Source organism: Danio rerio, chromosome 7 (genome assembly GCF_049306965.1).
Source record: "Danio rerio strain Tuebingen ecotype United States chromosome 7, GRCz12tu, whole genome shotgun sequence".
In the NCBI taxonomy this organism is placed as follows: domain Eukaryota; kingdom Metazoa; phylum Chordata; class Actinopteri; order Cypriniformes; family Danionidae; genus Danio; species Danio rerio.
Genome location: NC_133182.1, coordinates 69,282,501 through 69,299,869, shown reverse-complemented (window position 1 = coordinate 69,299,869; position 17,369 = coordinate 69,282,501). Strand labels below are relative to the sequence as shown.

General features: G+C 35.8%; 1 protein-coding gene across 19 annotated transcripts in view; it reads left to right on the top strand.

Annotated features, from left to right (window-relative positions):
• The window catches only part of ano1a (anoctamin 1, calcium activated chloride channel a), a 330,549-nt gene that overhangs the window by 308,773 nt on the left and 4,407 nt on the right, over positions 1–17,369 (top strand). For all 19 annotated transcript variants that reach the window (XM_073906384.1, XM_073906385.1, XM_073906379.1 and 16 more), the window contains 6 exon segments: positions 208–308; positions 4,919–5,055; positions 8,814–8,966; positions 12,996–13,048; positions 16,966–17,150; positions 17,238–17,343. In XM_073906384.1, the coding sequence (XP_073762485.1) occupies positions 208–308; positions 4,919–5,055; positions 8,814–8,966; positions 12,996–13,048; positions 16,966–17,150; positions 17,238–17,343 (735 nt within the window).

Below are 17,369 nucleotides of genomic sequence, written 5' to 3'. Positions count from 1 at the left end.
AGATCAATGTCTCAGAATGCAATTCAAAAACATAAATAAACAAGGAAAAATAAAAATATGAATCACAACACACGGAAAAAAGTGCTAATTTACAAATATTTTTTACAGTGTATTTACCCTAGTGGTGATGACTAACACTATTTGGAGGTGTGTATCCAGTGAACTCCTTAGTAACTGAGTGAACTGTGTCTGTGTTTGGCCCTGCAGTGCGCTCATGCCGGCTGTCTGATGGAACTGTGCATTCAGCTCTGCATCACTATGCTTGGCAAACAGCTCATCCAGAATAACCTGTTTGAGATCGGCGTTCCGTGAGTACATGCAGCACACAAAACATGTGGGGTAGACGTTCTGTATTTATAGACCAAAGAGATCTGATAAATCGCACACTATACAGTAGGTGTAGTGTGTGTTTCTAGGCATGATTGCTCAAGGGAATAGTTGTATTTTTATACAGGAGCATTGTGAATAGCTCATATGATGTTTTCTTGATTTTATTTTATTTCATTTTTTATTTAAAAATGACCTTTTTAAACGCTTTTGTGTCGTGCTTGCAAATGCATTTAATGTTACTTGTGGACAAATGCAAATATGCTGGATTTTAAGCACATCTCACTACACAAATGAGCAGCTCTGAATCTTCTGAGTTGATTTTAGGGGGAAATCTGCTTCGCACCTCAAAGTTTTCTTAGTTTCAAATGGCAATTTATATTCTAAAAGTAAACATGATTCTAACCTTACAGTATTTATTTTAGTATCTTTCTGAATTGTTAAATATGGCTGTGAAAATGGCTGTGATCTTAATGGTAAACAAAACTATAAAAATGCTACTGTAAAAATCTGTAAAAACATGAAAAGGACTTGGGAATATTTGAAAAATAATACAAATTTTACAGGAGGGGTTAATAATTTTGCCTTAAACTGTATGTTTGTAGGTGTGAACTGTATGTTTCTGTGATGGCAAAGTTCAGTTTTCAGCCTCACATGATCTTTTAGCAGTCAACAGTGCGGATGTGTAAACCCATTTTAATGAGTTTGCTCATATATTTAATAAACACCACTAACATTGGGTGTGTGGTTCAGCATTGTGAATGACTTGTTGAATAGATGTTTTATGTGTGTGTGTGTGTGTGTGTGTGTGTGTGTGTGTGTGTGTGTGTGTGTGTGTGTGTGTGTGTGTGTGTGTGTGTGTGTGTGTGTGTGTGTGTGTGTGTGTGTGTGTGTGTGTGTGTGTGCGTGCGTGCGTGTGTGTGTGTTTGTGACATATCAGGACACAAATCTGTGTAATGACATGGGTATGACACAGGTATTACAAAAAGGAGGTGAAATATGAGGACATTGGTGACGTCCTCGTTCCTCAAAATGCTTATAAATCCTACAGAATAAGTTTAATCAGAGAGTAAAGCTGCACACAGTTTCCTGTGATAGTTGGGTTTAGGGGTGAGGAGGGGTGAGGGCAATACAATTTATGGTTTGGACAGTATAAAATGAATGAAAACCTATGTAATGTCCCCACTTTTCACAAAAACAAACGTGTGTGTGTGTGTTTGCGTGCGTGCGTGTGTGTGTGTGTGTGTGTGTGTGTGTGTGTGTGTGTGTGTGTGTGTGTGTGTAGATAAAGAAATTTTCTGTAATCTGAGGGTTCAAAAATGTTTTAAAAATGTTAAGAAAATTTCATTTAATGTTGTTCAAGTTAAGTTCTTAGTCTTCTCGGGCTGTATGCTCGGGCATTCTGTCTGAATGGGGAAACAAACTCTCCAAAACTGTAAAATAAATAGTATTAGTTTTAGTTGCACACTAGTTTTATCATGTATAAATATCATTATAACCATATTGTATAAATGTTAATATAACTATATAGGGCTACATCATGCTGACGATCAAAAACTGTGACTGAGTGCACCTTAAAATATATGAACGACACTCATAGAGCTTAAGAGGCATACTGTACATTCTTTAGGATCTAAATAAGTTGTAAAATAAAGAGTTGCAGGCAGGCCCGGATTGGCTAATCGGGAGAACCGGGAGAATTCCCGCTGGGCCGGTCCGTTTTTTGGTCACGAGGGCCGATGTCCCTAGATGCTTGCACTCTCAGCAGTTGCACTTTTTTCATTTTTTTATTTATTTGACCATAGCCTCACTCTTTTAATTCATTATTTTGCCGCAGCTCTGCTCTTTTTATTTATTTTCTCGCAGCCCCATAAACAAAATGCAGCCTGCAGATTATTAATGATGTAACTATCATCATTCAACTCTAAACAGCGGCACCTTAGTGAATGTAAGAATTCGAATAATTAATATTGATTAATAATACACCTGCTCAATGAAAATCAGATGATTCACTACATTAATAAATCTGACATAACTTGATCAGAAATCTAAAAAGGAGAGAAAAAGATTAAGCCATCAATAAAAGTCTTGCAGCTCATAATGCAATATTTGTTTTTCATTCCAGCCACATTAGCGTAACAGCGCCACTGTGGTCCAGTGGTCAGCATGTTAAATTATGACACGGCCGACCCGTGTTTGAACCTCATCTGAAATTTTTTTTTTCCATTTTGTATTGTTAAGGCATATAATACTGTTAGGGTTGTTGAAAATTTGAAGTTCTAAAGCAGCTGTTTTCTTGAAAAAAGATGTGATAGTGTCCTTAGAAACTGAATTGGAAATGACCTTATTTTAAGAGATGGACCAGTCTAAGGCTTGAAACTCCAGGGCTGAAAAGGAGTCCCACTCCGGCCCTGGTTGCAGGTTAAGGAAACAGCATAGGAGGAAGTTGCCGCGGGCCTTGGTGCAGATAAAAAGCAAAAATAAAAAGTATTTAAAGACAGATAGTTAACTAGATGTGGGTTGCTTAGGAATGCATAGAACCAAAATCCCTTTTATGTAAGTCATAAATTCAATTGATTCAATCAGCGGCCATCTTTAAAGCGCCTCTCGGGCAGCATGCTCAGGCATTCTGTCTGAATGGGGAAACAAACTCTCCAAAACTGTTAGCAAGGCTTACCATTACATATTTAGACGAATCACTAATAAAATGAAGCAACAACTGTCTCTTAGGTTTCATTTCCAAAGGCTCAAATATTAAAAAGACATTTTTTAGGTTGCCCAGTGCGCATGCTGACTTGAAAAGTACAGATTTAAAGCTTTATTTGGAAATGTTTCTTATGTTTGTGAAGCAAGTATTCGCTGAGATTTCAGTGTATTTGTTGACCACATCAACTCTTGTGAAAGCACACGTCTGGTCAGGGCTGGACTGGGACAAAAAAATCAGCCCTGGCATTTTGAGCAAGAGCGGCCCACTATTCAATTAAAATCCCACTCATCTGTGCACGCCCTTGAGTATGTTTAACAACCCCCATTCTATAAAAGCACAAACGCCATATATAGGAAATAATGAGAGCTGACAAATTAAAAACTTGTAAAAAAATGTCATTTATTATTATAATAAAAGTATAATCCACACTGCAAGTCTATCTTGTGTGTGCCTGTGTGTTTCGAGGGAGCCTACAGTATATTAAATGAACATAAAAACTGCCTGCTGACGTACACAGTTAATGTTGATTACCAAAATAAAGTTAAATAATAAAAGCAATGTGTCGGAGACCCTTAAAAAATGTTTAACTCAACAATGAAACATCAAACCTAGCTTAAAAATTGTATATAGTCAATCAAATGAACTCAAACGATTTAAAAATGCAACAAATACTTGTTTGGGCCTGAACTATAAAACTAAATGTAAACAATAAATAGTATTAGTTTTAGTTGCACACTAGTTTTATCACGTATAAATATCATTATAACCATATTGTATGAATGTTATTATAACTATATAGGGCTACATCATGCTGACGATCAAAAACAAAATGTAATGATACAAAAGGTGATTGTTTTCTGAATGAGTGCACCTTAAAATATGTGAATGACACTCATAGAGCTTGAAAAGCATACATACTTTAGGATCTACATACATTGTGAAATAAAGAGTTGCAGGTTAAGGAAACAGCATAGGAGGAAGTTGCCTTTGGTGCAGATAAAAAGCAAAAATTAAAAGTATTTATAGACAGATAGGTAACTAGATGCGCGAATCTTGTTGTCTGAAACAGGCGTGACTCTCAACTATTTTGAAAAATACACATCAACGTTGCACGCTTACACAGAGCCCAAAATGGGAGTTTGTGATTGGGTCAGCTCAATGTCAATAAGAAAAGAACCAATGGGCTGCAGATTATGTAACATGGGCCGGTCTGTTCGAAAAGAAACATCGATAAAACTTTATAATAACTACACACTATAAATCATTTATTAGGCATTAGCAAATAGTGAATTCATTATCCGTTAAGCATTAACTCTACATTAATAAGCGTTAGTAAGCAGTTTATAACAGCAGCTACAAATGCTCTATTCTTGACTTATAACCACATTTAAAATGTGCTTAATAATTGTATTTTCATACTTAGTAAATGATTTATTTTTCATTACTAAATTAAGTATTGCATTATTTAAAAACCAGTTGTATTTAAGAGTAGTTGAGGGTTTTTAGGATCATTCAGAATGAGTTAATAAATGATTAATAAACTATTGAAATGCACATTTATGTCTTATTATTCTCGTGTGTAACGATTTTCTGTCCTCTGTGTCTCTGAGTGTCATTTTCTATGTGCGATTTGATTGGACAGGATTCACAGGACTGATTATTCTACTTTAACCAATCACCATAGACAAGAATAAAGTAGTGACTGCAGGTTGAAGGAAAATAGTGGAGTAAAAGTACTGATACAGCACTAAAAATGTATTCAAGTCAAAGCACACGTTTTTAAAACTACTTAGTACAGTACAATTCCTGAGAAAACCTTTTCAGCTGAAGTTATTTGAGTATTTGTAATCTGTTACTTCACACCACTGAAAATCTGTGTCACAGGAAAATCAAGAAGCTGCTCCGACAACGCAAGATTGACCCAAAGCACCAGGAAGAGCTGAACAAAACGCTTCATCGCCATGAGAAGGACCACTTCCTAGGACCCTTTGTCGGACTCAACCCAGAGTACATGGAAATGAGTGAGTCACTACACACTATACACCCCCACACACACACATATATAAACATTTGTTTGTATTCCGGCTCGCCTTTTCTGCTCCTCATGTTGGAACATGGCTCTATTAAAAAACAAAATAGTAATCACTATTTCCGATTATGAATTATTAAATCTATGCAGCCCACAAGCACTAATTGAAATCTGTTGTTTAACCGCTGATTTATACACCTCATCTGTTCGCACCCGTGTAATATGAGGGTAATGATAAATGGGGTAAATGTGAAGGATTTGTACTGTTATACGTGGAGTCGGTGTGTTTTCGCGGCCCCTCCTCTCATCTCGCCTCATCTGTGCTACCGCGTGGGATGGACTTCTGCTAAGAGAGAGGCATTATGGGTCCAAAGGGGGGGCTGGCAGAGCAGTGTGAGATTATAAGCTTTAGTTCTGGCTTGAATTCATTAATAACGTCCCACCCCCTCATCTACCATCCTCCATCCATACTTCTATCCCTGCATCTCTGTGTGTCTCCTGTCCTGCATCTCTATTACTCATATACAGTGCTCAGCATATATAATAAGTACACCCCTCACAAATGTATCATTTAAATAGATATTTTCTATAGGAAGCTTCGCAATATGATGTTTGTGCATGTACAGTGCATCTGAAAGTATTCATAGCGCTTCACTTTTTCCACATTTTTTATGCTACAGCCTTTTTCCACAATGGATTAAATTCATTTATTTCCTCTTAATCCTACACGCTATACCCCATGATGACAATGTGAAAAGATGACAATGTGAAAAGATTTTTTTTTAATTCTTGCAAATTTTTTCAAAATAAAAAACCTGAAAAATCACATGAACATAAGTAATCACAGCCTTTACCGTCAAGCTCTAAATTGAACTCAGAATGATCTGTTTCCACTGATCATTCTTGAGATGTTTCAGCAGCTTAATTGGAGTTCACCTGTGGACATGATTTGAAAAGGCATACACCTGTCTATATAAGCTCCCAGGGTTGACAGTGCATGTCAAAGCACAAAGCAAGCATGAAGACAAAGGAATTGTCTGTAGACCTCCGAGACAGGATTGTCTCGAGGCACAAGGCTGGGGAAGGTTACAGAGAAATTTCTGCTGCTCTGAAAGTTCCAATGAGCACAGGGGCCTCCATCATCCGTAAGTGGAAGATATTTGGAACCACCAGGATTGTTCCTATAGCTGGCCGGCCATCTAAGCTGAGTGATCGGGGGAGAAGGGCCTTAGGAAGGTGATCAATAACCTGATGGTCCCTCTGTCTGAGCTCTAGCGTTCTTCTGTGGAGAGAGGAAAACCTTCCAGAAGAACAACCATCTGTGCAGCAATCCACCAATCAGGCCTGTATGGTAGAGTGGCCAGACAGAAGCCACTCCCCGCCTGGAATTTGCCAAAAGGCATCTGAAGGACTCTCAGACCATTAAAAACTAAACTCTCTGGTCTGATGAGACTAAAATTGAACTCTTTGGAGTGAATGCCAGGGGTTACGTTTGAAAAAAAAAACGAGGCACCGCTCATCACAAGGCTAATACCATCCCTCCTGTGAAGCATGGTGGTGGCAGCATTATGCTGAGGGGATGTTTTTCAGCAGCAGGAACTAGAAGACTAGTCAGGATAGAGGGAAAGATGAATGCAGCAATGTACAGAGACATCCTGAATGAAAACTTACTTCAGAGTGCTCTCGACCTTAAACTGGGGCGACGGTTCATCTTCCAGCAGGACAATGACCCAAAGCACACCACCAAAATATCAATGGAGTGGCTTCACAACAACTCAGTGAATGTCCTTGAGTGGCCCAGACAGCGCTCAGTTCTAAATCCTATTGAACATATCTCTGGAGAGATCTGAAAATGGCTGTACAACGTCGCTTTCCATTCAACCTGATAGAGTTTGAGAGGTACTGCAAAGAGGAATGGGCAAAAATTCCTAAAGACAGGTGTGCCAAGCTTGTGACGTTATATTCAAAAAGACTCGAGGCTGTAACTGCTGCCAAAGGTGCATTCACAAAGCATTGTTGTACTTATGTACATGTGGTTTTTCTAGTTTTTGTATTTTTAATAAATTCGCAACAATTTCAAAAAATCTGGAGCTTATCTAACAAAATAATATATGGTAATGGTCCAAAATTAGCACAGTCAAATTTATATAATGTAATAATGTAATTAATAAATGTAAAAGAAGCAAAATTCAAGAGAAACAAGAACATGGATAAAATTTTGTTTAAATTTTGTAGTTTATTTTTTTCCAATATTTTTTATGGATTTACCTGTATTATCTTAATATTTTTAAATATGTTTGGTGACTAAAATATTTTTTAATCAATATATATGTTTTATTAATCGGTTTTGTTTAAATGCACCAAAATATATTACCTATACACAGGGCTAGATATTAACTTTTTTGACCACCAGCCACTGTCACTAGTAGTTTTCCAACATCACTAGCCACTCGCCATTTTCACTAGCCACAATTTTGTTGTTGGTAAAATATATTTTATATGCATAAATTTGTTTTTGGCTTGCTAAAAATGACTTGATTTAGAAGTTATGTCCACATGACACCTTATTCATTTTACTTTTTGTGTGTTGCGTATGACCTTGCTCAATGTGCATGAGCATATGTATTGTGGAAGATCAAAGTAGGCCTACTGTTCCAGAAAGCCGGTAAAACAAAAACAGAAGGCAAAAAAATAAATAATAAAAATAAATAAATAAATAACAGGGTGAGAGCATGTTGAAATCTGAAAAAAAAGTAAAAAAAAAAAAAAAAGTCAGGTGGCCACGAGGCCTTTTCTTTTTCTGGATTGCTTCTGAAAACACTGTCGGTATGGTTAAGGAAGTGGTTGGGTAGATCAATCGGTGCTTTTGAAAACACTATCGGTTGGGTTTAGGGAAGGGGGTAGGTGGATCGATCAGTCAGTCGACAGCGGCCTCTGGTGGATTTACGTGAGGTCAGCAGCACAAATGACACTCATGAGAGAAATTTGAGATCTGAAAATGCATACACAGCAGCCTCTGGTGGGTTTACACGAGAACAGTGAGATCTTAAATTTCTCTCGCGAGTGCTCTCAAATCATACACAGCGGCCTCTGGCAAATCCGCGAAAACAAAAACTGCAAAAAAATTTAACTTCTGGGACATATTTTGCACTCTCTAGAAACGTTTGCAGGGGTACGTATCAATAATGAGCCTGGGTTGCATACAAGTCAATGCAAACATGAGAAAAAAGGCAGATAACCGTCCTGTAGTGTGAGCAATGTGGAAGATGAGACACATTTGCTGTAAACGGTAGGAAATTCGATTCATTCTGCTGTGTTTGCTGTGAACCCAGCTGTGGTGGCCAATCAAATAGGAGAAAACATGCACTCTGGTGCACGACTACACTGTTACCGGAGTTTTGAAAAATCTTTACTTTAGTCTGAGTTTTCAGAAAGTCTTGGTTTCAGTCACCCAATACTGTTTTCATGTGAACACAACAAACTGTGGTTTTCAAAATATCTTCATGTGTTCATGTGGATAGGGCCTGAATGGGTCTTTAGGGAGTCTGCAACAGTCTGTCACACTCATTGCAAACTTGTCACTGAAGCATTTGCCTGCCTTGCCTTTTGACTAGCGGCACCTCTGACCGTTTCCCAGCTTTATGACGTCAGATTTATTTTATTATGTTTGATAAGATGTACTTAGTAACTCTAAAGAACTCTCGACTTCTGTGAAAGCTTTTTTATTTGTGTTTTTGTTTTCTTATCTAGTCATTCAGTTCGGGATGGTGACCTTATTCGTGGCCTCTTTTCCGCTGGCTCCTCTCTTTGCTCTGCTCAACAACATCATTGAGATCCGTCTTGATGCCAAAAAGTTTGTTACGGAACTGAGAAGGCCAATCGCTGTAAGAGCAAAGGACATCGGTTAGTATCTACACACTGATTTGTCATCATATATACAGTTGAAGTCAGAATTATTAGCCCCCCTGAATTATTAGCTCCCCTGTTAATTTTTTCCCCCTAATTTCTGTTTAACGGAGAGAAACTTTTTTCCTCACATTTCTAAATATAATAGTTTTAATAACTCATTTCTAATAACTGATTTCTTTTATCTTTGCCATGATGACAGTAAATAATATTTGACTAGATTTTTTTTCAAGACAATTCTATACAGCTTAACACGACATTTAAAGGCTTAACTATGTTAATTAGGTTAACTAGGCAGGATAATTAGGGTAATTAAGCAAGTTATTGAATAACAATGGTTTGCTCTGTAAACTATCAAAACAAATTAGCTTAAAGGGGCTAATAATTTTGTCCTTAAAATGCTTTTTAAAAAATTTAAAACTATTTTTATTCTAGCCGAAATAAAGCAAATAAGACTTTCTCCAGAAGAAAAAAATATTATTTCACAGACATACTGTGAAAATTTCCTTGCTCTGTTAAACATCATTTGGAAAATACTTAAAAAAGAAAAAAATAATCAAAGGGGGGCTAATAATTCTGGCCTCAACTGTATATATATTATTGTTTGATTTGACTATGACCTTCATTTAGATAAAGAACTACATAATATATACAGTTGAAGGCAAAATAATTAGCCCTCTTGTGAAATCTTAATTCATTTTTAAATATTTTCCAAGTGGTGTCTGCATTTCTTTTGTCTTTGCCCATACGTAATGTTTTACTAGTTATTTTCCAAGAGATTAGTATTCACCTAAAGTGCCATTTAAATGCTTATCGAGTTAATTAGGCAAGTCATTGGACAACTGTGTTATATTCTGTAACTAATCAAATAACGGGGCTAATAATATTGAGCTTAAAATTCATTTAGGGAGAGTGCTTTCATTCCAGCCAATCTAAAAAACAGGGCTTTCTCCAAAATAAAAAACATTATACAAAATATTGTGTAAATGATCTTGCTCTCTTGAAAAGAACTTGGGAAATATTTTAAAAAGACAACATTATAAACAGTATCACCTTAGCAAGAGTGTTGCTTTTCATAATATCAACACAATAACAAATGTCATATTATTTTATAAAACCTAAGTATGTTTGATGTTCATATAAAATCTTAAATATTAAGTAACACTGCATACACAATATTTAGTTATGTATTTATTTATTTATGCATTCATTTATTTATTTCTTCATGTATTTATTTGTTTGTTTATTTATTTATATAAGCATTTATTTATTTATTTATGAATTTATTTATTTATGAATTGATTTATTTATTTTTGTATTTGTTTATGTATTTATTTGTTTATGCATTTATTTATTTATTATTTATGCATTTATTTATTTATTCATTTATTTGTTTATGCATTTATTATTTATGCATTCATTTATTTATTGTTCATGCTTTTTTATGCATTTATTAGTTATTTATTTATTTATTTATTTATTTATTTATTTATTTATTATTTATGCATTTAATTATTTATACATTTATTTATTTATTCATTTATGCATTTTTCATCCAGGGAAATAGTTCTGAAAGTGGAGGGGAACAAATCACAGAATCCAGTCATAAAAATGCATAATAAAACTGGTATTTGTCAATTTTTTTACATAATCAAGTCAAACGTAGTGCTGAAAACTTGAATCAAGATATGCGCTAGTGTCCATGAATATTACACAGCAAAAAGACTATTTAATTATTATGTCTGTCTGTGTATTTATGAGGCATGGTCATGCCTTTTGAATGCTAACATTTATGTTTTGTACCATTTAAAATAAATCCAGTTTAGAAAATCTAAAAATGAAAATAATAAGAATTTAATTAATTAAACACCTAATGGTAGCTTTAAAATGTCAATTTAATTTACAACTAAATATTTAAACCACTGTAAGCATTTCTGGATGATTTCTGCAGTGTAAAGATAGATTTTGTTGATGGTGATTTTATTTGATTGATAACAGCCCCACACTGTAAAAAAAAAAAAAAAAATCAGTAAATTAACAATGTTCTGTATTTTGTGATTCATGTTTTTATTATTATTATTATTATTATTTATGCTTATGGGACCTTGATCTTTCTTCCAACAACTTTTGATGTTAAACAGTTGTAAAAAGTGACTTTTATTGGCATTTTATTAGTTTAAAGTGATATATTGTCTGGGTTGGTGCTGTAAATTACGCTACAAAAACCTTGTAATAAACTGCCAGTCTGTTATTTTACACACTTATTCCTCTATATATTTTTATTATACATTATATTATTTCAAACTACTAAAACTGTCCCTTTGTTAAACTGTAGATTTGAATTTTCAACATCAAAAGTTGACAGAGCAGAGATCAACATTCTATAATACAATTCACAACCGTAAATAAACAGAAAAAAACTAAATCATGAAATACGGAACCTGTTAATTAATGGATATTTTTTCACAGTGTGCAAGTGTTGTCTTGTTAACTGGTTTTATTTCAGAACTTAATTTGTCAAAATTTAAGTTTACAAATAAGTTAAAAAGCTTAGAGGTTTGGAAGCTTAGAAAACAAGTTGCCCTTTAAAAAGGTAAAACCGTTGAAAATCAAATTAAAGGTTGACATCTCAGCCCTTAATGGGAAAGTGAATTTATTTGACTGATTTGGCCTTTCAGAGATGCAAAGGCCTGATGCCACTTAGGTTTTTAAGCATTTTATTGGATTTACAGGTACTGCTGTAGTACCATCATCTTAAGACACTGTAAACGGGGAAGTTTTCTGATGTTTGTCAAATATTTTCATTGCGCTAGCTTGACTTGTGTTTTGAAAACATGCCCTGCTCTGGGTCTGTGAAAGTTAGTATGTATATAAAGAGATAGTTCAGCCAAAAAAAAAAATGAAAATGTACTCACTATTTACTCACCTTCCTGTGGTTTGAAACTAGGTTTTTCTTTTATTCTGTTCAATAAAAAAGAAGATATTTTGAGGAAGGCTGTAAACCTGTAACTATTGACTTCCACAGTAGACAAAATATTATCCAAGTACTATGGAAGTCGATGGTTACTAGAAAAAGTACTCACTATTAACTCACCCTGAAGTGGTTTGAAACCTTAGAGTTTCTTTCTTCTGTTAAACACAAAAGAAGATATTTTGATGAAAGCTGAAAGCCTGTAACCATTGACTTCCATAGTAGAGAAAACGAATACTATGGAAGTCAATGGTTACAGGTTACAGGAAAATGTACTCACTATTAACTCACCCTTAAGTGATTTAAAACTTTTATTGAGTTTTTTTTAATTCTATTGAACACAAAAAGAAGATATTTTGAAGAAAGCTGGAAACCTGTAACCATTGACTTTCACAGTAGGAAGTCACTGATGACAGGTTACAGGATAATGTACTCGCTGTAAACTCGCCCTCAAGTGATTTAAAAACTTTAATGATTTTTTTTTTATTATTATTATTCTGTTAAACACAATATAATATATATTTGAAGAAAGCTGGAAACCTGTAACCATTGATTTACATAGCAGGAAAAACAAATACTATGAAAGTCAATGGTTACTGGTTTCCAGCTTTCTTCAAAATATCTTCTTTTGTGTTTACTAGAAGACAGTAAGTCATAGAGTGTTGGAACATGTGATGGATGAGTAAATGCTGACAGAATGTTAATCCTTATTAATAGATGAAAAGACAAAAACAACGTTGAAATCATGTTTTATGGCTGCTATTTAGTGTCATCTAGTGGTTGCACTAGGTAATGCATGTTGTTATTGCGCAATTAAAAGGACAGTTCACAACAAAATCATTATCTACTCGCACCCAAGTGGCTATCAAACTTTGAGTTTTTCTTTTGTTGAACTCAAAATGAGATATTCTGAAGAATACATGTCTACATCTCTAACTGCACTAAGTTTCTGCCATGTGATTGGCTGATTAGATATTTGCATAAAAACAGTAGAACAGCTAATAAAGTGAGTGTGTGTACGTTTGATTCATAATTTATTTATTTTTATTATCCAGGAATCTGGTACACTCTTCTCAGAGGACTCAGCAAAGTGGCTGTCATTGTCAATGTAAGTCTTTTGTTTCTACTACAAATAAATAAGAGCTGACCACTTTTTTATATATATAAGTATTCATCTTTAGTGAGTAATTTTGTCCAAGAGCGTAGGTTTGCACTTGACATTGGTGTGGACGGGTGACTCAAACAATATATATATATATATATATATATATATATATATATATATATATATATATATATATATATATATATATATATATATATATATATATATAGTTTAAGTCAGAATTATTTCTGTTTCTATTATTTTTTTCTCTTTTTTTTAAATATTTCCCAAATTATGTTTAACAGGGCAAGGAAATTTTCACAGTATGTCTGATAATATTTTTTTCTTCTAGAGAAAGTCTTATTTGTTTTATTTCGGCTAAAATAAAAGCAGTTTTTAATTTTTTAAAAGCAATTTTAAGGACCAAATTATTAGCCCCTTTCAGCTAGCAATTATTCGGGTGGTTCGAAAGACCAAAAATTGGATTAGTATTATTATTATTTTTGAATTTTTCTTATTATTCAAATGGCCAAATTCTGGCTAAGGAAAGTTGAATGTTCTGGTCAGTTTGTTATTATAATATTAGACGCACACTTAAAATGGTATCATAAGCAATTTGATAAAAAAGTCGGAAATATTTTTTAATACATCAAAATGCAATATTTATAAATAGAAATCAGGCAAATAACTGCAAAAAGGTTTTTTAGCCACCCTTTTCAATAAGCTGCCTACAGGCCTGATGTTAAAAAATAAGGTTTATCAACTGATAAAGAGAGAATTTAATAAAGAATTCTGTTAATTTTAGCCATAGTGCAAATGAAACATGTCTCATATATCAGTATTATGCCTATACACAGACTGTATTTTTCTGACAAATTGTTTCAATTGAAATTAGACATGCTACTCTGAGAGATTAGGAGAAGTGGCGAGAGGGGTCTGGATGCAGACCTGGTGCAGTGCAATCTGGGCTGCATCCAATGCTTTTTAATGGGCTCACCTAACCCCACCCCTAACCCTACCCGTCACAGTGATGTCACTAGCTCCATTGAGTGCATTGTGTCTGACATTGCATCGCTGAGTGATGCAATCTCAGCTTGCATCATAAAGGCTGCATCCAGATACTATTGGAACTGGCTTGGATCACATACTTTAACATTAGCTGTTTATTCTGCAGTTGGTTTTCAGGGCATATTATTCACAGACTATATCAGTCTGCTATATAGCAATAGACTGTGCGTCATTTAAGGCATTATCTTGATGGACTCTGAAAACTTGCATTTACAGTATGTGACTTACACTTTCGTTGAAAAAATCTCCACCTTTTTTGGCTGCCGTCATTCTGACTTTTGTGTCACTCAACACCAAACTCTATCTATCTGAAGGCAGCCACAGCCTCTCACATGATAGCAGGGAAAGGCACAGCCAATAAAAATAGGGCAAACTGGGGGCGCGAGAACTTAAGGAGAGAATGTGATTTAACCCTTTCTGCGTGTCTAGGTCTCTATGTTCTAGGGTCTTTCTATGGTCTTTTTTTTTTTTTTTTTTTGTGAATTTAATTATTGGTGGGGGCATCCCTAAATCTAAGCCACTGATTTTGTCCCACAGGTTGAGCAGAGCTGTCCTGTCACATTTTATTTCTTGTGTTTTTCTTATTATATAAAGCTGGTTAATAAAGCAAGTGGTTAGCAAGCTGCCTTAAAACACTTCAAAATTCATTAAAGGGCCATGGCACCCCCCACTTTCGGTTAAAGTCTATTTCAGAATTTTTTTAATAGATGCATGATTAATGGGCGTGGAGCTCCGCGAGCATCGGGCAGGAGTGGGCGTGGCCAGCAGGGAGAACGTGAGCGAACAACTGTTGATGACAGTTAGCTCACAAAATGAGACAAACCGTGAGGAGACGCATGAGTTTATAGTTTACAAAGTTAAAATGCAAAGAAATGAACAGTGATTTAATGCCCTGCTACATTTGTTATTCGTAATTTCATATACAGACAACCACAATTTATATCATTATAAAGATAAGTGTGTTCATGTAAACACTATAAATGAGGATTCTCCCTCAATCCCCGTATCCAGCAGACTCAGTGCAGCAGGTCTCCTGACCTGTCTATTTTAACCATTAGCCCTGCTGGTAATCTGGGGGATTTAGGCAAACACAGCAACACAGTGATGTGTCTGAATGTGAACGAACTCCTGATAAAAGACAGCGTCCGCCATTCTCTAATTCTCGTGCTGCTCTCCCGACAAAAATGCTAGCAGCACACACACAGCTTTGCTGTATGATCGGCCCTGACAAGATCGCGGGGAAAAACATGCAACAAACCCCGTGGATCATGGAAACAAACGCATATGAGCCTTCATGAACGGCTAAATACTGTGTGCCGTAGGTCCGTGTCTCACAGCTCGGGCTTGACTGGAAGGTCTGGCAGGTCTCATGAATAATTAAGCAGCCGGCTCTTCTCATAGGATAAGAAAACTCCGCTATGAATAATAATGAGAAACTGACATATCGGCTGTTACTCAATATGCGTTCTTCAGCGGTCTTGCGTCCTCGTGTTCTCGTGAAACGTCATCATCAGCTGCCTAAGTTCAGTTCCAATACTCAAGACCGCAAGTACGGAGGACGCGTGAAACTTCCCGGATGTGTTCTTGATATCGAGGACGCACCGATGCAGACTTGAGCACCGAACTCGCTCTGGAAGTGCCAGAAGTCATTGCGACTGGAGGTGGGAAGCGCTGCATTTTATCTAGATTTATTATTAAACTTCAGATATATGAATTATTTACCTCAGGAGTTTCCCTAAATAAAACGGTGAAAGTAAACATTACCATGGACAACTTAATAAAGGAATAGACACATTAAGGGTGTTTGTTTGCTGAAATTCGTATTAAAATCTGTTTTATTTATATTGTGCAGTATATTTATAATGTTTTTATACAAAGTATTTGTTTTGAAAAGGGGAAAAACAATAAATCGTTGTATGAAGGCTGTAATGTTTAAATAATTTACCATTTAAAACACGTTAAGGTCACGTGACCATCAGGAAGAACGCAGCATCTCAATTCTCAAAGGACGCGTTCTCTGCTCTCGCGGTCTCCTTAGTTCGTTCTTCCGAGGACACCTGGCAATACCGGTCTCCACAAGAACACAAGTCTGTTCTCTGCGTTCTTGGAATTGAAAAAACAGCCATGATCATTGCACTTGCAGTACTGCGCTACGTCGCCGATTTTGATCCCGCCCCAAAAATCATTTTAAACCCGGAAGCTGAAATTAGCTGACAAAAGCTCAAAATTATCCAGTTTTGCCCACAAATAAAGCTGACAGGTGCTAACATCGTCTTAACTGATGCTCAACACACACAAATCTGTTAATATAAAAAAAACAGTTCTCCAGTGTGTCCTGAACCTTTAAAGGGATAGTTCGCACACAAACAATCAATTTTTCCGGAATGAACCGCAGACATTCTTAATATGAACAAAAACAGAATGAATGTAATTAGCCCAACACAATATCACGGCAAATAGTAACTTTTTGTTTTAGTGGCTAATTCGTGTGATCTCATTTGTACAATTTAGCACGATTTGCTTATCTCCTAATGACGGTTGGATTTAGGGATGGGGTTGGGTGCTATGCCTCCTTTTAAAAACAGTACGACTGAACTGAAGTACAAATTAGCCACTAAACTGACAAAACGTAAAAGAGTTGTGTTTCCTCATGAGATCAGGCTGAAATAGCTGTTTTTCCCCTTGACATTTTCCAAAATATCTCCATTTGTATTCAACAGAAGAAACCGACTCATTCAGATTTGGAACGAGTGAATGTTGATTAAATGATTCATTTTTTTGTGTGGTGAACTGGCCTTTTAAGAAGGTTTGGCCAGACCTAATAGGCTACTATTCTTGTGTTTCCTCCTCAGGCGTTTGTTATCTCGTTCACCTCTGACTTCATCCCGCGGCTGGTCTATCAATACATGTACAGTCCAGACGGGACCCTCCATGGCTTTGTCAATCACACGCTCTCGTATTTTAACGTCACTCACTTCCAGCCTGGCACAGAGCCCCTGGAGCCCATGCACCTGGGATACCAAGTGGACACGTGCAGGTACTTGGTTAAAGTATTTGTCCTTTTGACTAATGTAGTTTCTAATTATTTGTTACATTCAGATTGTTTTCATTATTCCATCCCTAGATATAAAGATTACAGGGATCCTCCATGGTCTGATACACCGTACGAGTTCTCAAGAGAATTCTGGGCCATTCTGGCAGCCCGCTTCGCTTTCGTAATTCTCTTTCAGGTCTGTGAAAACCCTATTCATTTAAC